This window comes from Cyprinus carpio, chromosome A23 (genome assembly GCF_018340385.1).
Source record: "Cyprinus carpio isolate SPL01 chromosome A23, ASM1834038v1, whole genome shotgun sequence".
In the NCBI taxonomy this organism is placed as follows: Eukaryota; Metazoa; Chordata; class Actinopteri; order Cypriniformes; family Cyprinidae; genus Cyprinus; species Cyprinus carpio.
The window spans coordinates 13398792-13421788 of NC_056594.1; the positions used below are offsets into that span (position 1 = coordinate 13398792).

A 22997-nucleotide genomic window follows, 5' to 3' on the forward strand; every position below is an offset into this window, starting at 1 on the left:
TATAATATAATATAATATAATATAATATAATATAATATAATATAATATAATATATAATATAATATAATATAATATAATATAATATAATATAATATAATAAACAATTTTTTTAATGTCTTTGTATTCAACAAAACATTTGTCAATTTTTTTTATCTTAAATTTTATTAATTTCACAATTTTAAGTTTAAATAAATAAAATAAATAAATAAATGTTCACTGTGGTCTAAGAGTTTTTGACTCATGTGACTTGGCATTCTGTGACTCATAAATGATTCTGCAGTCATTTATATAAATCAAACAACTCATATAAGTTGCATTACTTTCATTACTTCTGTAATTCGTTTATGATCCCTTTGGTTGAGGATGAGGGTTGAAATCCCTTTATGCTTGTATTGTTGTTTTACTCTGAAAAACTGGATTTAAAAAGAAACTTAACAGAAAAAAAGTAAAAGGTGAAGACAAGTGAGCAACGGAAAACTTAAATGTATAGCAAACCAAGATGCTGTGGACAAAGATGTGCCATCCATCATTCTCACTAGACCATAAATGATATGAACATACTCACTCCACATAATAAGTCCCGTACTGCGGGTCCTCAATCTTCTCCCAGCCATATGGAAGCTCTGCAGAGAATCAGACAGGCATATCAGAGACAGCTAGAACAGATGCAAATCACCCGTGTGCTTGACACCAGGGGGGCGGATTTTCTGACGGTGAATCTCTGAGAAGCCAAATACCAGGTAGGTCAAGAAGTCTGGCTGGATTTACACGCATGTTTGTGCAGAGAGGAGATCAGAAGGCTGAGCGGGGAATAAACGCAAGGGGTGCAGGTATTAGTAAGCTGTACGGAAAATGACTTGTTATCTTTCCCTGTGATGTGAGGGCTGTGGGGAGACACCATCCTGACATGGACATACGTGCCCATTGCAAAAAGTGGTCTGGGATTGCTTGTGTGAGATGACACTCTGATGGGCTCTCAGCATGTCTCCTGTGAGCCATTAGTCAGGCAGGCCGGAGAGAGAGAGGCTAATGTCTCACGGCTCAGCTAGAGTCTGTTTACTCTTATGTGTGATTCATGAACAAACTCGGTCTCACCTCCATCCTCACATTTTTCAGGAGGCTTGGCTTTCTTTGCCAGTCGTGGATCGAGCCAGGTCGTGGTCTTGGTATTATGACTACAGAGAGAGGGAAAGAAGTATTAGTAAACAAACACCTGAAAGCCTTTCTGTGCATGGACCTCCATTACACTGGAACGCATCTGTAGCTTAACAGTGTAACAACAGAAATATGACTATAGCTCACGGTAACAATGTAAAAAGAAAAGTTTTTTTTTTCAATAATTAGGGGTCAAAAAAATCTGAGACTATTTGTGCATTTGTATTATAAATTCTTATTCTAGCATAGCAATGTGAATGTCTTATAATATTTGGCAATACCTGTGAAAAAACTTTTTGTCTTTTTGTCTTTATATATGGTAACTAGCAAGCATATTACTAGCATACTGACTCTTTATTAGTACTTATAATGCACATATTAATGCCTTATTCTGCATGACCATATTTTAGATCCCTTAATCCTGCACCATACTTAAAATTAACAACTACCTAAACTAACTATTAATAGGCAGCAAATTAGTTGCATTTACTACGTTTACTGAGTTTATCAATAGTTAGTTAATAGAAAGAATTGGAGCTTAAAATGAAGTAGGACCATATATAATTTCTATTATTTAATTTGAAGAAAATATTTTAATAATCTAACCTAATCTGTCTCTGTTGGGTAGGGGTGAGGAGTCTACTCCAAAAGCAAATGTTTTTAAAATCTGAAATATTCATGACAAGGTGCAGCTTGTCCTCTGAAACTCATGCAGACAGACACACGTGTGGTAGCAAAGCCTGCTGGGAAGGCTCCATTTAGCCGATTGTTTGCATTGTTCAGAGAATGAAGTATTGATTCGCTGGCTCTCTCTTCCTCTGTGTGGACAGCAGAGATGCCTGGTTAAGAGCTGCTACCACAGGCACAGGTAATGGACACTGAAAGAAAGAGGCTGGCAAAAATGTAAGATTGCCTCAATTCCAAGCGGTCTCTCATGCCTGATGTGTCTGCAGGAGTTCCGGAGTTCCTGTTTACTGAGCAAGCCTTTAGCTGGAGAGCTGCTGTCTACATCTGGGCTCGGTTATAGTAAATCATAGGCAGAATTTGAAAAGATAGACCCACAAATCGTTATACAGCACAGCTTCTGCATGGTCCATAAACTTTCCTTCTATATAGCATGCTAAAAGCAGTATGTTAAATAGTAGCATTCTCAAATACACATACTGTACATCAAAAAGTAGGTGAAAAAAAAAAAACCTGGATGTACTCTGCTACATCAAGATTCAGTCCTGTGTAACTGATGGACACTTCACGGTCTCATGAAGCCAAGAACGGTGATGCGGCTGACAATGCTAACATTGCGGATGTAGTGGGATCAGATTGTATTCAACCTACACATCTGTATACTTACAGAACTATAGAATTTAAAAACATATTTGCAAAAGTTTGGGGTTGGTACATTTATTTTAAAACCTAAAATTCCAACACTCACCTACACTGTAAAAAAACACACAACAACCTTCAAATATATATACATATTATGCAAACCTGACATTTCATCAGTCATTATTCCAGTCATCAGTGTCACAAGATCCTTCAGAAATCATTATATTTGCTGATTTAATACTCAAGAAATTATGCTACTTTTTATGTCAAAATAAACTACCTTCACATCTTGCCGGGTTTTTTTTTTTTTTTTTTATCTATATCTTTCCAATTATCATAGAAAATATTTTCGAATTGTATAACTGAACTTCTGTCAATATATTTTTGTACTGGACTTTTAACCATTTTCTATTCAGTGTTCCATTTAGAAATTACATGTGTTTACAATTTTCTACCCATTTAGCTGCCCACATAAGAAGAGCATTATTTAATTAGCACTGCATTCAGTAGGCACAAAAGAACAGATTTGGCTTATTTCTACTTAATCTGCAGAAGTAAAATCAAATAACTGAAAAAAAAAAAAAAAAAAAAAAACACATTTAACTACTCAATTCCCGGAACAACATTTCTGTTGAATAAACAAAGTCCGAATCCCCAACCCTAAAATCTGATAGGACTGTTGATCCAAGTAAATGTCCTACTTGGCAATCAGGACTTACTCTATAAAGTAGACCATGCCCGTCTCCGTATAGGCCATCTCCCAGTTCTTGGGCAGAGGCTCCTGGCTCTCATCACGTGGCAGCGTGTTCCAGTTGCGGAAGTCCATGCTGCTACTGGACTGTGTGTAGCTGGGCACAGCTTTCCTCCACTCCGGTCCCTCCTTGTGTTCTGTGAGTGGAAAGAGCAAAAAGCCAGTGAGACTTTGAGAAAGAGGTGGGGAAAACACACAGGAATGGGGAGTAATACATACTTTAACTCTCTCTAGCACTGCAGAACAAACTTTCCAACCTTCTCCAGAGAGAGAAACAGAGAGAGAGAAAGGAGGCATACAACAACAGCAACTGGATTTGCATGCCAGTCCTGATGTTCAGAGAGCCTCCTCTCGGGCAGGGCCAGAGCCGGACAACGCTTCCGTGAAGCTGATGCCTGATGTCACATACACAAATGTGCTGCTGTTTGTGTTTGTGCATATGAGACAGGCAGTCTGAGACAGTATAAGAGGGCAACACTGAAAAGTTCCACCCTACATTCGTCTTTTTTGTTTACTGTTGAGCACATGTGTTCTTGTAGCCCGACTCTTGAGATAAAACATGGTGCTACTGTAGTCACGGGGTTGATTCACAGGAAACATCCCTTGAAAAAATGAATATATACAATTTGTATATGTATACATAAATATAATTCAAATGTTTGGGGTCAGCAAGTCTTTTTTTAATATAGTAATTTATACTTTTATTCAGCAAAGATGCATTAAATTGATCAAAAATATATTTATTAATTGGAATTAAAAAATTATATTTCAAATAAATGAGGTTCTTTTGATCTTTCTTTTCATCAAAGAATCCTGTAAAAAAGTATTATGGTTTCCACAAAAATATTACGCAGCACAACTGTTTTCATCATTGATAAGAAGAAATATTTCTTGAGCACCAAATCATCATATTAGAATGATATATGAAGGATCAGGTGGCACTGAAAATTCAGGAATAACAGAAATAAATCATAAATATATATATATATATATATATATATATATATATATATATATATATGCCCGTCGGAATTGCATGGTTCTGGGTCTAGATATACTGGTTGTACTGTACAGAAGAGGTGAGGTGATGGAAAAAGTGTATCAAAGTATATATCATTAAAAGGCTTGATATGATCTTGCTGACATAGTCTTGATTTAAGCCCATTCATCGGAATGATTCTAGCCTGCCACTGGGACGCCAGCATGTGTGGCAGATGAATCAGCACTTGTTGTTCCTTTGCTGTAACCATGGCGGCACCATTCATGACACAGAAACCTAAGCTCCACCATTCAAAAGCAAATATCATAAGAAGCCTTTTGTGCTTGTGGCCGAATGGAGAAAGAAGCTGAACTCGACGATAAACAGAAATATAAAAAGGGATTTAAAAATAAATCATACTTGTGTGTATATATATATATATATATAATATATATATATATATATATATATATATATATATATATATATAGATATATATATAAATATATATATATATATATATATATAAAAAGGGATTTAAAAATAAATCATACTTGTGTGTTCACAGAAAATAGCGTAATGGGAACAGATGAACACAATGTGTTGCAGATTGAGTGTTGAAAGTAGGACGAGACGATGTGCTGTGGTGAAACCTAATGGTGAAGGTTTGCTTCCACACGGAGTCTATGGAAAAACAATTGGGCCTTTCCACACAGTTATTGTAGTTAGAGACTATAACGAGTGTACATTAAGTAGTCTGCGGCTGTATCTATCACAACTGCCCACAAGCATGTAAACACAAATATTATGACCCACTAGGCTCACTGCAATAACAAGATTAGCCATTTTAGTTTTAATTTAATCAATAAAAAACCACAAACACACTTCTGGGTTGCAAAATCGTCTCAGTTTGCACTTGGCAAATTCCGCTAGATGCTGTTGCCATTTGCATCTTGTCAGTTGTGCCAGAGGGTTTACAAAGCTCTATCCAATCATAATGGAGGACAGCTGTGAGGCATCTTGTCCAACTGAAGATGAACAAGGCCAACAAAGCCTCCCTCAGTGCATCCAGAAACCTCTTGTGGTGAAAAAATTCTGATTTTCTCCAGTGACCCTCTGAAAAATAGCTCATGTTTATTGAGGCTGGTGTTACTTAGATTTTCATTGACTTAGTTTTAAAACTTAAAGCCCAAATAAACTCTTTTCGCATTAATTCTAAGTAAAAGTCAGTTTGGAGAAAACTTGTTTAAAAGCTACTGTATCTATTCTGAAGGGGCAAATAGCAAAAGGAATAGGATAGGATATCAGTTCCCATTGTGATCAATCATGCTAGCTCAAACAGAACAGTAGTGCTAACTGCAGTGGGTTAACGTGCTGTGAATAAAATATTTTTTTGACAGTTTCTTCCCCAAGCTTACTATTGCTGCATGTGAATAATCTGAAGGTGTTCACTGTTCCATATCCCATTGATTTATGGGAAAGAAAACTTGCTGTGCAGGGAGCATCAGTAAATCCTACCTATTTTCAGCATGATGTAGCTCAACCCCAACCGAGCTCTCCAGAAGTCTTCCCAAAAACCCAGACTTAAGGAAAAAAAAATACTGTTCCACGAAGTGGGTTAAAATCAAGAGCTAGAAATCTCAAAAAAGGCATGCATTTTTAATACTGATCTTATATATTGTGGCTATTACTAAGGCAATAGTGTGGATTTTCAATATGCTGGAGTGATATGAGGGCTGGGCTATGCATGGCTGCCCTCTGTTCCAATGAAATCACAAAATTAAATTCACAATTTAGATATTTACGCGCACACACACACACACACACACACACACACACACACACACACACACACACACAAACACACACACACACACACACACACACACACACACACACACACACACACAAAAGTTGAAAAGATTTGGCCTTGGAAGATTTTTAAATGTTTTTGAAAGAAGCCTCTTATTCTCACCAAAATTGTATTTATTTTATTCAACTACAGTAAAACAGAAATACTGTGAAATAATATTGCAATTTTTATTTAATAGATTTTAATTTATTTAAATGTATTTATTAATTCTTATAGCAAAGTTGCCTTTTCAGGAGTCATTACTCCAGTCTTCAGTGTCACATGATCCTCCAGAAATCATTTTAATATGTTGATCTGGTGCTTAAGAAACATTTCTTAATATAATACAGTTGAAAACAGTTGTGTTGCTTAATATTTCTGTGAAAATCATGATACTTTTTCAGTATTCTTTGATGAATAGAAAGTTCAAAAGAACAGCATTTATTTGGATTTTTTTTGTAACATTGCACAGTAAAAGTCTTTACAGTCACTATTAATCAATTCACAGCATCCTTGCTGAATGAAAATATGAATTTATTTTTAAAGGGGACCTCAACTTCACATTGTGCACCATGTCAGTTTAAACTGGCTATAGTGGATGGGGACATTGGATGTATCCCCTGCCCTGGGATTTAAACTCATGACTTTAGTACTTTAAGTGCCATCTTCTGTCATTCAGTTACACTTAAGAAACACTAGTAGAGCTTAAAAAAAAATAATAATAATAATATTCAGCTACAGCGACATTAACCCAGCCCTACTGTAGGTGGGTGTTGTCAGGAGTGTACATTAGGGTGACAGTGGGTTGGCTCAAATGTAGTCATTAATGTAGAACTAAAATGACTGTAATAAGCCTGAGTTATCTTTTTAATGAGAAGGTAGAAGACAGAGTGCAGGGGATGGTACACAGTCAGACAGATATAGGCACAGCAGTTATTCTGTGGTGTGCAGAGACACTTTTATGCCTCACAGCAAACAGCAGCCTCTTTAACATGCTCATTACTTGAAGTGATAGCAGCCATAAGGTCATTCATTCTAAGCATAATATGGTCTATTTATGCCACTGGATAATCACTGAAATTAAGTGGTTATAAAGGCTAAAAAACTCAAAGGATGGCTCTAGCATCAAAATCACATTTGATTCTGATGTAATACTGATGCATACCATGTATACCGATTAAAAATAAAAATAAACGTAAAAACAAACAAAAATATGTCACATTCAAATTCAATAACCCCTCAGAGTGATACACTTTGAGTCTGATTCAAACTGGTACACTTCTAGAGTTTTTGTGAATCTTACTGACTGATTCATTCATTAATAAGAACCATCAGTTTCTACATTGTTTTGCAAATCAGACACCACCACTCGTACTCTGCTTGTTTTTGCACACAGCAGAACAGACAGATGCTGAAGTACTGTGCACTGTAACACCAAATCACGAGATGAAATTGGACAACAATTTTACATGGACCCAAACAAAGTCACAAATGCCAATTAGATTTTAAATTGCTTTCCATTTTTGTTGACTTAAGCTCTATGCATTTAAAACTATTACATTATAGCTTCTTAAGGACAAGCTTTACTGGCTGGTCCTGATGTAATCAACAGAGGATTACTGACTTCCTGCATGACAGGAAGCAGCATGTGTGGAAAGCAATACACTAATCACACCATCCTTTAGCAGCACAGGGCTCTACAGTACTATACCCTCTTTATACAACTGACTGCACATCCAAGAAGCCCTCTTGTAAAGCTCTTCATATTGCTCTCACAAGGGAACACAATCAAATCTGCCCATAACAACTTCAGCTCTTTTGACAGCATCTGTGCCCTCCTGTCAATTATCACAGAATGTAAAGTCGCTCAGCTTGCAAAAATGAAGTAAAAACACATTTACAGTAATACACTTACAATGAAAGCCTAGCAGGCAAGCTGCCAACACAGTGAATCACACGGATAGTCAAACTTTGAAATCAGCATGCCAAACTGTAAGCTAGTCATAATTTTCAGTAGTACTACTACTTTTGAAAAAGTAGTTAGCTACACATATAAAAATACATCAAATCTTAATAAAATCTAATAGTTGAACACATATTGAACTAGTATCATGTATCAGTTATTGATCTAGTATCATGCTATTAAACAATAGTTAGTAGCTTAGCTAACAGTACTTACCTAATCACTCACTTAGAGCGTCTTTGCAAATTTCTATCCAGTTATTTTCTACTGAGTTACATTTGTGCATTATTGATTTTTTAATTGTCATCCATATGATGTATACTAAGCCAAATATGCAGTATATTACAATTCAGAAACTTTCAGAACCTATATCAATTCACTCAGTCTTGTTGAACACACATTCCTAGTCTCACCTGTGAGCCCATTGACCATGGGTGGCCTCTCATCCTCCTCCTCTTCCTCAGGAGCTGCGCTGTCCTTTCTATCCATTTTGCTGACAGACGTGGTGCGTTTGCGCTGGACCTCCGCATCAAACTCCTCGTCAAACAGAACCTGGTCCACCAGGTCAGGCTGCACTGGACTGGGCTCTGCAGGTGGCTTTGGAGTGCCATAGTAATTACCTATGAAAAAAGCAAATATACATTAAAAAGGAAAAACACAGCTTTTCACAATCTGCACACATTTCTGGGGAAAATGCTTTTGAAACTAAAAAATAGTACATTTGAGGAAACCTATAAACTCAGAATTATAAGATACAAACTCAGAATTCTGAGTTTATATCTCACAGTTGTTGACTTGTGTTGCGAGATGTTTATACGTAATTTCAAGTTTAAACATGCAATTGTGAAATAAAAAGTCGCAATTACCTTTTTATTCTTTTTTTTTTTGTTTCAGGACGGAAACAGAAAAAAGAATTGAGAGATATTTGCTAGATGTAAAATAAATATAAAATACAAATAAATCAAATGAAAATAAAGTGTTATAATGTTTTATTTTTAATGTGTTTTTTAGCATTTTAATTAAGATTTATGTTAATGAAATTAAATTTATATGATTTTAAGACTTATTGGAGCCCACTGGAAGTTGGCTGAGGGCCCCTAGTGGGCCTAGGCTCCCTGTTAAATAACCACTGTGCTTGGCCATAGCTGGAGGTAGTTCTACCATAATTTTCCCAAACTTATTTCATGTTTAGTCTGTAGGAGTTGTGCTCCTATAGCGCTGCGTTTTCGAGGCTTGGTCAGTCGCTGATCTTGCAGAACAGAAACTGTAACGACATCGAACTCGCAATATATCCTGCTGCCTGACGCTTTTCAGTAAAGCTATAAGTCTTGTTTGTTGTTTGTCAACACTGCAGCTAGGCTCCCTGCAGTGCTCCTCTGGAGCAAGACGCAGCACTCTGGCACTTTATTGTTATTTACTGGCAACGGTCCTCCACTAGAGATTAAGACTAGCTGTGTGGTGGCTTCTACTTCCTAGAGAGGCAGGAGGTCTATCTCATCTGGATAAACTTCTTGGGGTGAGAATGGTCTCAGTACAATGTATGGGAAACACTTGTTGACCTACTTTGTGGACAATTCACAAAAACATTGGCTGCAAAACTAATAGGGAGGAGAGGACGATAAAGAACAATATTGATTAATTTGTCACCTTTGAGATTTGGAAAGATATGAGAAAAAGTTTGCTATCATAATATACTCCATCTTACAAGTGCTGTCACATTATAGACATGTAGGATATGAAATTGAAGAAGAGAGTTATTGCTTTGAGTAGTGACTGCTGAAAATTCAGCTTTGCCATTACAGGAATACATTACATTTCATAATGTATTAAAACAGGCTTTTTAAAATTGTAATAATATTATACAGTATTATGGTTTTATTGTACTATTAATCAAATATATGCAGCCTTGGTGATACGGTGTCTATATATAAAAATCCAAAACTCTAAAAGATCCTGTTTATTTCAAGTTTAATTTTTAAGTTTGGCCTCTAAATCACAGATCTAATGGAAGCATGTTATCGTTGCCACCTCAGACATAATTATCCTCCAATCACTTGCTGTGGACTTCACGTGGCTGCACAGCAGATGGACAGTTCTTTAACAAAAGTGTGCACTGTCAACAGCCATTATCATTTCCATCAACAGGCGCTAGGCCAAGGCCATGCATGAAATAAACCTGCTTACTCCAAACAGTTCAGCTGAGTGTCCTTTCCAGATTTTATAAATGCATAGAAATGTATGTGACTGGAATGACTGAAGTGGCCAAAACGGTAAAGGGCTTTAACGAACCAGCTATGCAAAATCTATCTAATCTAATACTGTAAACTATATAGGGAACCCTATTACTGACACATTACAATAATATTAAAGGTTACCATTAACAACAGAGTCCTAACTGTTAAATTCAATTGCTATTTATTTGTATTTATTATAATCAACACACAAATAAAAACAATTCTATGTAAACTGTACATAACGCAGTTTTCTGCCAAGATGTGAACACATACAACTTTAAAAAATCTTTTGCAAGAATAGTTTTTAATGTATTTATTATTGAAATGATATCATCATTTGGCAAATTGCATTTCTTTTTTTTCTAAATACTAATTCTTTACAAATACCAGGTAGCCGAATACAAAAGGTGTCAGTCGTTAAGAGCTGAATAAGCTTGCTTTAATATTCTCACCTTGCAGTTCCCCCTAATACAGTAAGGCACTGTAAGACGTGTTTTTCAGGAAATGTCTTGATTATACCTGAGCACGCAACACAGCTGAAAAGTGTGATCTAATCATGGCCATAATCATGCCATGTCACGGCCTCTAGGGTCCCCTGGTGAACAACGGCCACAGCATGATGTATCGCTCATAAACAGCGCACTGCGTCATCCTTCATTAACGGCCATAAGAAAACACAGCAAGGAGAAGGGAGGTTCGTCCACTGGAGACTGTGATGATATTTGTTAGCATTAATCTGTGGGAGACAGCCAGGCGCTGTCAGAGGAATGGTGATGATTTGAAACCATCTTCCTTCCACCATTGCACACTGAATGGCATACAGGAGGAAAAGAGACGGGCCGATAGCAGGTAGTTATTTAACATTTGAGTGTTTCATGTCAAATAAATAACACCATGCCAGCTCCCGCGTCCCCGATGAACTGATGGAGGACGACAATTCACCCATGACGATCAACAAGCGCAACAAATACAGACTTGCCACTGAAATTTTCCCTGAATGATGTTTACTCTCTCACACACACTCACCCACACAAGCACATACAGCCTCACACCCTTAAACCTAAATGAAATTCGAGTTGACTCATCTATGACCTTTACCTACTCGGGCCAAGTTGCAGTGCAACTTAAACATCAGTGCACCAAAAATACGAATCAAATAAGCTGAAGGAAAAGTTTGTCTCAGTTGGGAAAAGCACTTCAAAGCCTTGAGTTCCTTTTTGTGGGACACTGAGCAGACTGCTGAAGTATGGACAGATGGAAAACCGTATCGCCCAAAGCCTTTTGGATCCTATTGCGGGATGTTGGGGATCTTGTTGTGGACAGTGGGGATGCTGTTGTTCAAAGCTCTTGATTCTGCATCTACACAAACAGAAGAGGGCTCTTGCACTCGTTCAGAGATGAGAAGAGCTCTCAAGCAGTTCTGTGGACATCATTAATGATAAAACTCATCCTGAGGAGAGATCTAGATCAGTGGCGCTCAACCAGAGGGCTAAAGCAAACTTCCGAAGGGTCCTCAAGAAGACATGAAATTATTAAAAATAGCACAAAACAAGCATTAAAACAAAGGTTCCATTGTTCAATGCTGTGTGTGTGCTCTTTGCCCCCTGTATATAGCAAAAACAGTATTCAATGCTGTGTGTGTGCTCTTTGGATGGGTTAAATGCAGAGCACGAATTCTGAGTATGGGTCAGCATACTTGGCTGTATGTCACTTCAATTTACAGTATATGATCGAGTATATATAGCAAAAACAGTAATATTATGACATATTATAACAATTTAAAATCTTTTTCAAAATGTTTATAACTGTTCCTTTGAAATATATAGTTTTTGTAACACTATAAAAGTCTTTACTGTCCCTTTTAATGAATTTAATACATTCTTCTTAAATAAAAGTATTAATTAAAAATAAAAAATCTTATTGACTCGCAACTGTTGATGCCCCCAACTGCTGATTGGGTGTCTTTTTTTCTATGAAGAACCAGGGTTCCCAATATCTTTTTTTTTTTTTATTTCTAGACCTGAAAGTGTCATGTAAATAATTAAAAATCTTTTAACTCCATGACCATTTTTATAATGAATAATGCCAAGCTCTAAAAATAAACATCCTCCCAAAAATCCTTATCCAGCAAATCATGAACAACTGGAAAGTCATAGAGCCTTGGAGTAAAAAAAGTTGAGAACCACTGATCTAAACAATCCCTCCAGGAACATGACAGAGAGAAAGGGTGATTGCCGTAACTGTCGTCATTGCTCACTTCCCATGGACTTTTGGGTGGACATGTTCTGGTTTATAAACATTGTCTACCTGTGTCACTCTGAGGTGGCCGTCCTTCAATACTCGACTTTGAAGCAATCATTAGAAAGGCAAGGACACATGCAGGAGACTTCCCTCAAGGGATTCAAATGCAAGTTCTAATTATTTTTAAACACTGTTGTAAGAAGACGACCCAGTGAAGCATTCAAATGGGACATTGAGAGTTTATGCCTTAAAACTCGGGCATAACCAGTTACCATTGATTACATCATGCTCCGGGCATGTTGAAAAACTGGTCAATTACTTCCATGGCCTGAAAACAGCAAGACTCAACTCTGGAGAACACATAAACTTGCTCTCTATTGCATACAGACAGCATTATCTTTAGCTTAGAGTTTGTTCTTCATCATGTCCCTGAATTTATAAAGGCCTACAAGACTTGTGATTGCCATTGCAAAGGACATAAAAAATGTCTGAACATGGACTTCCTGTTTCACACACTACAAGGACAAACCAGGACAGAATCTTTTCCTCTGCTTTTAAGGAGATGGAGTCGAACACACTGTAATCTGTTCATCTTTTAACCAACAGCTAACAATAACAGAACAGAACAGGATGCACCCATAAAAACATGTTTTCACAGAAGAATAGAGACAATTACAAAAAAAAAAAACATATATTATTTTAAGAAATGTTTATGGTCGAAGTCATGTTACTCAGTATAAAGGGTGTTTCTTTCTGAGTCCCCAAAGAGAGACAGGTTGGATAAATTTTTTTTAATGTAATGTAATATATGTTTATATTATATTATATTATTATATTATATTATATTATAAAAAAGGAGTCAGTAAGATTTTTTATATTATATTATATTATATTATATATTATATTATATTATATTATATATTATTATAAAAAAGGAGTCAGTAAGATTTTTAAATGTTTTTGAAATAAGTCTCTTATCCTCACCAAGGCTGCATTTATTTTATCAAAGTACAGTAAAACATTAATGCAATTTAAAATAACTTATCTATTTTAACGTATTTTAAAATGTGATTTATTCCTGTGATGGCAAAGCTGAGTTTTCAGCAGCCTTCAGAAATCATTTTAATATGCTGATTTGGTGCTGAAGAAACATTTCTTCGTAATACAGTTTTTTTTTTTTCAGGATGAATAGAAACTCAGAAGAACAGCTTTTATTGAAAATAAAAAAACTGCAACAGTAAAAACGGTCATTTCTGACTAAATTTATTTGTCCTTGCTAAATAAAAGTACTAATTTAGTTTTTTTTTTTTTTTTTAAACATCCTACTGACCTCTAACTTTTCAACAGTAGTCTATATTTCTTTAATATATAATTAAATTATATTCAAGTACACAACAGACCAAGAAATGAATAAATTGTTCCATAGGTACATAGGAAGCATATTCTGAACAAAACAGCAAACAGGTCCACTATTCTAAATACATTTATAGGCTCAATAAATCATGCAGGTTTCAGGCATCAAATCCTTGTGCAGCATGTACTGACTTTCTTGTCAGATGTCATGGGAAGACAAGAAATCACTAACCAGAATTGGTGAGTGTGAAATTATCCTTCAAGCTAAAATCCCAAGAGACAAGATATTTCATGTAGATGGAAAGGCCACAGTAAAAGTCACCCAGTGTGACATCCACATCGGACAGATTTACTTCTACACCCTGGAAACTACAACGCGATCTTCCCATTGAAAAAAGGGCACTCTTGGCTCTGTGACTCATCGAAGGATCATTAACCAAACCCACCTCCTTCCCACATGGCCAAAGGCTAAGACTTTGCCAAGCATTTACTGGTTTTATCAGTGAGGAACTCACTGGCTTTGAGGCTGTGACATTAATAACTCAGACCTTGAGATCCTTTAGGCATGTTACAGAGACGGTATGAATCACAGAAGGTGAACGCCCTCAGCTCTGATCTATTTCAAGTCAGCAGAGGAGGTATATGCCAAATAAACGAGTGTGCAGTACAAACACTCAGCACACGTGTCTGCCTTAATTAACATAAAAACACGGTGAGTCAGCAACCGATGCTGCAACTACACAGTAATGTAGCCCATATTCATTTTTGCTACGGGAATCTACAGAATTTGAAAGCAATACTTTAAGAGTGAAGGAAACTAAAGTTCAACATAAACTGAGATGACCTAGAGCTTGTATTGTAATTCCTCTTTCTTCTTTTTCATCTGCAATTAATTCAGCTCGAAGCTCCAAACTTTGTTTTGTAGGTAATTTTTAGCCTTAAAGGAATAGCTCACACCAGAATTAATATATTGTCATTGTTTATTTACCCTCTCTTCAATTCAAACGTGCACTGCTTTCTTTATTCTTTGAAACACAAAAGAAAATATTTCCTTTTAAACTATTTTTGTTCGTTCAATGAAGGTCAGTGGGGTCCAAAACAACAGAGGATGCCACTGACTTTCATTGTACAGACAAAAAACACAGAGAGAATTTTCCAAAGAAAAAAGGAAATCATATTGGCTTGGAAGGACATGGGGGTGAGTATATGATGACTAGTCATTGAATATTCATTTTTGGGTGAAATACACCTTTAAATATCACTTTAAGGGACATTTCTGAGCAGTTGGTTGCTGGTAGGCTTAAACTTTGCTGTCTGCACTCCCATTGGTAGTTGCCACATTGAGTCACCCCTTATTTACATAAAGTTGAGCTTTGCAGCCATTGCATAGTGAATTGGTCTTATAAATCTTATCCTTTACACTCTTGTGTCGGGTTATTTGTTGATTCTCATGCACAGCAGATAAAAAACAAGATGCAGAATGCATTACCCTTCCTCACATCCATGCATCTTGCAAACACTAGTAATTCCTTCAGCAAATACTGTATATCTAATTTAGATTGTGTTCTCAACAAGTATCTGTATACCATGCCCACAAGAAATGATCCTTGACTCTCAGAGCTCCTACACACGGTTTCATACCATCATATGTCCCACTCTCCAGCAGCAGGCCGCTCTCCTCCAGCACACGAAACTCCCCCACGCTGATGAAATTATAGTCCACTCCTGGAACCTCCCCTTCGCGAGGCTGCCTCGTGGTACCTGCCAAGGGCACACACAACGATGAGTAACAAATTATTAGAGGAAAAATGCTCTTTTTGTGTAAAGTACATATATTTATAACTATGTACATATTTTTACATTTTTGTTACAGAAAGGTAACACTTATTTCAAATACCTTTTATGTATAGATTTTACTGTTTGCCTTTGTACTGTAAAGCTCCCCACACTTGCAAATTTAAAAATGTTGTGATAAAATGGAAACAGCGCCAGATTTTTTTTTCCGTATTGGGATGCACATCCGAGCGTAACAGTTATTTATTAGGTAATAATAGTTATTAACTAGAATTTGAGAAGTGGGCATTTGATTAAAAAAATCAAAAACAAACAAAACAACTCCCAACTGCATTCAATTTTTAAGATAAATATAAAGGATACTGAAAACAGACATTTTCTTTACATTTATTTTGAGTGTTGATCTCATTTTCTCTGTTGTAAGAGGAACTGCAAACAAAAACTCTTTACAAACAGACTCTCACTGAACAAAAGACAACATGGCTCACTTTTGAGAGCCTTTATTGTTGTCCTCTCTACAAGAGAGAACACAATGAATCATCTGCATCCAGATATTCTGCTGTAGTCTTTTTTCCATCGTTAACTACAGTTCACACTTTGCTTGCTGCATCACTAAAATTTGTCAAACTTGACAGTCACACAGCAGCTACTGTGGGGCGAGAGCCCAGTTGCCAGTTTCTGTGCTGGAGGAGGATAAACAAACAATTAGCTCTGCAGTTTGCACAAGCTACACAAAACACTGCTAGCTGCTTAAGCACCACCATCCACCCCAGCATGATGCTGCACAACCCTGCACTCTGCAGAACATCACAAAGAAAAGACTGACCCAACTTGGCCCTCTCCTGAAACAATTCTTGCACTTCAAAGACTGCTATGAAGAACCAAATCTTTCTTAAAATGGAAGTTAGTGCTAGTGTTTCACACATGAATTCTGAATGCAAAGGTATTTTTATATTATATAGAAGACTAATATTGGCAACACAAGATGAAGTGTTTATTCTGTGACATTAAAGGAATGTTGAATCCTATTTAAACTTCATTATGTACTCATCATCAGCTGTGAGATCTCTTAACAAGCTCTGGAAAAGTTTAAAGTCTTAAATCTGCACAAGTGTAAAAAAAAAAAGCAATCCTTTAAGATTGACCACCTAGGGCACATTTTTATTTCTGCATTCATTTATATATATATATGCGGATGAGGCAGAGAGGGGTTTCCGTTGAGCTATAACGGATATTAATGCCAGCAGGAGGAGGTAGGGAGATGGAGGCTTCAGTTGAGCTTCAAAGATTATGTGGCAATTTGGACTCCAGGCGTTCTTCTTTCCTCTTTTTTTTCAAAGGACATGGCTTTAATGACTTTTCTGTCCCCGTGTCCAGAGAGATGTGTGCAACAGTTCCATTCAAGAAGTTGTCAGATGAGCAAAAGGTATGACAGATAGTGCAGTCAGTGCTTCATGAAGTGAATCCATTTCAGACCACATTTCACAGTGACGGTATTTGTGAGGTCAAAAAAATTAACCCTGAAAAAGCTTAAAGGTGGTCTTCTGAAGCCTAGATAGATTAATCACTGACAATTTTCCTCAGTGAACTCTTATCAATAAAGTATTAACTTGAGAAATCAGTGAGAGAACTGGATCGGTGAATGAATCTTTTTTTTGAGCTGGTTCTTTTTAATGAATAACTTGATCCATTCATAAACCTGAAATCATTCAGACTGATTCGGTTCTGCATTTCAACTCATTTATTAAATCATTCGGATTCTTTAAAATACAAAATATTGATATGCAGAATAAAAAGTGAAAGGGGTTTAAAGTTGCATAAATGTGAGTAAATAATGTCAGAAAAGAGTAGGTGGAACACAAGAGAATATATTTAGAAGAACCTTGGAAACCTAACAACATTGGAGCCCATTGACTTCAATTGTATGAACCAAAAAAAGAAAAAAAGAAAAAAAAAGTCCCAAGATATTTCAAATCATCTTCTTTTGTCAAGTTTGTCAAATAAATGTTCTCTCTTTAAGTATTAGTAATGTATTATTAAACACTGACTTCAATTAAATGGCAATACTGCTCCTCGCTGGTTTGCTTAGTTGGGGACACTTCATTTACAGCGATATCGTTGACTTGATTGGAAATGATTGCACAGATAATATTTAAACTGAACTGAGCTGCATGACATCACTGAATTCAATGATGAACTGCCGTTAACTGTGATTTTGCATTATTGACACACTGTTTTCCTAATTAATGTTGTTCAGTTGCTTTGACACGATCTTTTTTGTTTAAAGCGCTATATAAATAAAGGTGACTTGATTGGCTTTACTGTGATTATTAACTTACAATTAAATAATTATTTGACTATTTTACTTGACTGAAGCCTGGAAGATGAACTACGACAGTTCATTCTGACATAACTGCTATTACTGGTGCTATTAAATATAATTAGACCTGTCCATCATCTGGCTCTCAGCCCGGTGCTTATGATTATACTGGATGGAAAAGTGTGAATGGAGGACTGTGTGTTGAGTCATGGGCCTGAACAGACCGTAACAAGGACAGTGGATGAGAATGGCATTAGAGATTCCAGGTGGGCCCACACACTGAGCCTGTGTCTCACGCAATGTTGAGCCACAGCAAACGAAACATCTGCTCAGGCCTGGTGTCCATTAAAATCCCAAATTACAAAGAGCCACATGCCAGTTGCAGGAGTAACTTAATGAAAACAGCACAAACTACATCACACTCTAAATTAACAGACAGAGACTAGATTTTTACATTTACTGAAAAAATAAATAAATAAATAAACAGTGCTTGCTGGTGCATAGGTTGCTGACACAACACTGTTTGGCTGGTGCAATGCAGTTGCTAGGTGATTAAAGTCATAAAATCCCATTCCCAAGTGTATGATATTCTGGCCGTTATGACTCTGGAATTTCTTCTGCTGTGTGGTGCACATAAGAAGATATTCTGAAGAAATTCAAAGGGGTCCAAAACAGCATTAGTTTTGGAGTTCCATAAAGGGGAGTATATAATTACAGAAATGTTCCTATAATTACAGAAATATTCCTTTAATAGTTTGCATTAAGTGTTTTTTGAAATCTCTAACCCTAAGTATGAGCCATATTAATGGTGATAAGTTTCTTAACAAACAGCACTAATTAAAAGATTACACCATAGCCCGAGAGAAAAAAAGCACTCATTAAAGATGTGCAAGTAATTAAGGCATATGTTTCACTAATTCACTGGTTTGTGACCAGACCACATACTGTATTCTGCACAACAAAAGAGCAAAACACATTTCTTGATTACGTACTGGTTTATTGGCACTGATGTTGTTAAGAAAAAATATGGTTGTCTGTTCCAGACGGGCTGTAACTGAAAACTGTTGCCAAGAAATTACTGAGCCAATTCTGGCAAGTAATTCTACATTACCCAACAGGTTTAATCGATCATGATTATGTGACATTAAACAGTACAGGCACTGGAAGTATGGAAACTGAAATTGGCACAAAAGAAACAGGGAGAGAGTGAGAGAAGGATTAAACTGTCCTCAAGCAGGCATCAGCAGCCTCTGGCATCTGCTTGTTATAGCAGGCATGTGGCAGGAATGAGGATTAAAGGCCCGTTCATTCCAAGAATAACTAATGGTAACTATATTAGCATCTACATTAACAGAAGATAGCGTTCTGTTTATAATGAGCATGCGCTGTCTTCTGCCTCTTTAAATACTGAAGCTCTTCAGTAAATTCTATTTGGCTACATTATAGCTACATATAGCTGTGTTTCTGTTGTTGTTTATCAGCTGGAAAAAAATCATTCTGAAAGTGATTCTGATGACATCGTTCCTCTGTGTCATTATTGTTATAGTTGTGGTGTGGAATTCTTTATTCTCATAGAATTAGAATGAATTTTTAAAACATTACAGTTATTATTATAGTCACTGTCATCGGGGTGAAAAGAGGAATGCTGTGACTTATGACTCTCAGCTGCAGAATATGGGCTGGGTGAAGAGTCTGTTCTACCAGGTGAGGGCAGAATGGAGAGAAAGAGCATGTGAATAACCCTAGAAAACACATGCTGAGTCTACTCACTCTTTCAACATTACAAACCAGCACTCAGCAGCAGCACTTCTGGGTTCATAAGAACTCTTTTAGATTAGACCTTCATTTAAATTGAGCTGAACATTTCCAAAAGTGATTTGGGGTTGAAATACCTCATTTCCAGCTTTGTTTAGTGGACAAGGACAAATACATTTTTTACAAAGATTATGACTCAGATTCCAGTTATCAGACTGCAAAACTGATTTCACCTTTTAAAGCAATAAAATGTGAGTCCAAATTTATAGAATGATTATCTGTCATAGTGTGCACTGGCTATTTTGCAAACAAAAACTATGCAACACTCATAACATATGTCTTTGGCAGAACTTTTGTGGTGATATGTGTATTTACATTTACGCATTTAGCAGATGCTTTTATCCAAAGCGACTTGCAGTGCATTCAGGCTATACATTTTTTTTATCAGTATGTGTCTGGGTTATTTTGTACTTTGTACAACTATTGTATATGCCACAATCCCCAAGCTTTAGAAGTGTTAACATGTCAAGATGTATTCTACACAACCTGTTATTAAACTACAATTTTTTAAATTTTGTTTGTTGAACATATACGTTTTTACTTGAAACCAAATCCATCACTTTATAGTAAATGAATGAATGAATGAACGAATAAATGAATAATCAAATACATGAATAAATGAATGAAAAAAGAAATAACTGAACGAATGAATGAGTAAATAAATAAACGAATGAATGAATGAACAATTAAAACATTATACAATGCTTCACTGATCGTCAGAACTGCAGTACTGTTCTATGTGATCACTGTGCACTAGATGGGAAACCGGGAGTGATTTCATACTCCGCTGCAGTGCTGACTAATAAAACCAGTCCAAAGCATGCACAGTACCCATCATACCACACTTTGAAAATACAGACTGAAGATGTGTTACTGTCACCATAATTATTGTCTGAACAGCCGGTATCATGACAGAATCATCTGAGTATGACCTACAATAACATATTTAATGAGATCTAAGGATCTGAGTGAGGTCAGATGTGTGAATGTGTGAGGTACTCACAGGGAATGGTGCGCAGGTACAGATTATCTCTGATCACCTGCTGGAGCTTGTGGTCCAAAGAGCCTTTCTGGAACTGCAGGCTGAGGTAATGACGCAGATCCGTGTTCAACACTTTACCTGCAGATACACATTGAATCTGGGTAAATTTTGGGTAGTTTGAGTAAAAAAAAACTTAATCTGCGTACCATTTTATATCCATATTGTACAATATTACAATAAATGAATACAATAAAACAGGATATTTATCATTCCAAAATATGTAGGTTTGACTTGTGTCATCCATCATGTCTTGATTTTATTCTTCAGAAACTGATTGGATCGAGCAAAAGTGCTCTCTATATGACAGATTAGAGCAGAGGGCAGCTGAAAATGAAACTTGTAACTCAAAATGTACATTCTGATGAAAGATGCCATTTCATGCATTCTGACTTCACACTTTTAAAGAGTTGGATTCTCATGCTAAACATGGCCAAAGCAATGGAGTTGTGCAAGCGAGTTTGTTTGTTCCTGGCATTTCTTTGACAAAAGTTTTATAAACAGATTAGATCAAATTTAAGTCAATAAAGTTGTTGTTTCTGTTTTGTGTCAATGCCACAGCTTGAAGACTATTGCTATACAAAAGCTTTGTGTGCTTGTGACTCTTTAGCTCCTCCCACGGCATGCCTCCAGGGGCTGGACTGTTTTCAGAGAGAAGCATAAAGCTGTATCTGTCTTTTACAAATCTGATAGAACTAAAGACTCTTCAGAGATATGAAGGATGCAATACTACTCTATTGGTACTCGAGATTAACACGAGATTGACAGAAACTGTGTATGTTATTTCCCCTTTAAGCAGCTGTTTTCAGCACTGATAATAATAATAAATGTTTCATGAGCACCAAATCAGCATGTTAGAATGATTCCTGAAGGGTCATATGAAATTGAAGTCTGGAGTAATGGCTACTGAAAGTTCAGCTTTACCATCACAGTAATAAATTACATTTTAAAATATATTCAAATTGAAAAAAAGCTATTTTTAAATTTATACTAATGTTTCACAATATTATTTTTTTTTACTGTATTAATCAAATAAATGCAGCCTTAGTGAGCATATGGCACTTCTTTCAAACTATTAAAATAATCTTTATTGTAAACTTCTGGTTGGAGACAAACATTCATGTATTCATTTGGCTCTTGATAAGAAGAGCATTATTTGCTCAAAAGTTTAGCAAACTGTCTTTACAGAAACTTGTACATCATGTGTAGAATGATGTAAGATTTCTATTTTTATATAGAAATTTGATAATCTATGAGTTCCACTCATTAGCAACAGCTGTGCTGGTGACAAACAAAAAGCAAACAAACAAAAGTGAAACACTGTCAGTTGCAAATGAGGTGAATACGACTAAATCATGCTAAACTCTGGAAACTGTCCCAGTCTTCTGGATTGAATGACAATCATGTGAAGTGCAGCAGGAGGTCCAGCTGTTACCAGTGCTACAAAAAAATATTTACTGGCTTCTCTTCCTGAACATCCAGATGTGTGAATGCATGATGAGCCTTAACAAAACAATGCAGGTTCTATTGCTTTGCCCTTGCAGCAAACGTGCCAGGAGTTCAGGCTGAGTTCAAGGAAGAGAGGGGGCGGTGCAAGTCATCCTGGAGGAAGGAGGGGAGGAGAAGACCCTCAAAATTACAGAATAAAACAGTCCGAGCCAAGTTTCCCCTGGCAAATTAAATATGGGAGGGAAGGGAAGAAAGCAATGCCTCTTTGAGCAGCTCCAGTCTCCAGCTGTTGGTATTACGCAGCTGATGATCTCTGGGTGAGGAGGATGTGCTTTGAAACTGTGCCAGTCACATGGCTGCTGCATCAATAAGCATTGTTTTGGACCTCGCAGCTGCTGAACCTGCTGGCTGTCCTCACAGACCTGTGCAATCATGGATCCTGACACACTCTGGCACATAATTACAGGTAAAAGAGCCGCTCATGCTACTTCAAAAAGGGGTCAAGCTACACCTTTGCAACATCCTCACATCTGCTAAAATAACAGTATATAGTTTTTTTTTTCCTACAAAAATACAATATGAGAGATATAATATATAATAAACATATCATAACATAGAATAGAAAACATAACATTTATTTTTGCTAAGTTTATTTTTGCATTGGCCCAACAGGGCTTGGAACACTTTTAGACTGGCCCTGGGTCATTGTTAAGTAAACAGAAACTG

The 22997-nt window shown here is 36.5% G+C and overlaps 1 protein-coding gene across 6 annotated transcripts in view; it reads right to left on the reverse strand.

The window, feature by feature from the left end:
• Window positions 1-22997, reverse strand: part of LOC109065840 (membrane-associated guanylate kinase, WW and PDZ domain-containing protein 3) — a 127220-nt gene that overhangs the window by 28828 nt on the left and 75395 nt on the right. For all 6 annotated transcript variants that reach the window (XM_042713770.1, XM_042713769.1, XM_042713768.1 and 3 more), the window contains 6 exons: window positions 20787-20903; window positions 15496-15615; window positions 8440-8646; window positions 3201-3369; window positions 1096-1175; window positions 566-623 (listed from right to left, as the gene is read on the reverse strand). In XM_042713770.1, coding sequence (XP_042569704.1) covers window positions 566-623; window positions 1096-1175; window positions 3201-3369; window positions 8440-8646; window positions 15496-15615; window positions 20787-20903 — 751 coding nt within the window. The remainder of the gene's footprint in view (window positions 1-565; window positions 624-1095; window positions 1176-3200; window positions 3370-8439; window positions 8647-15495; window positions 15616-20786; window positions 20904-22997) is intronic.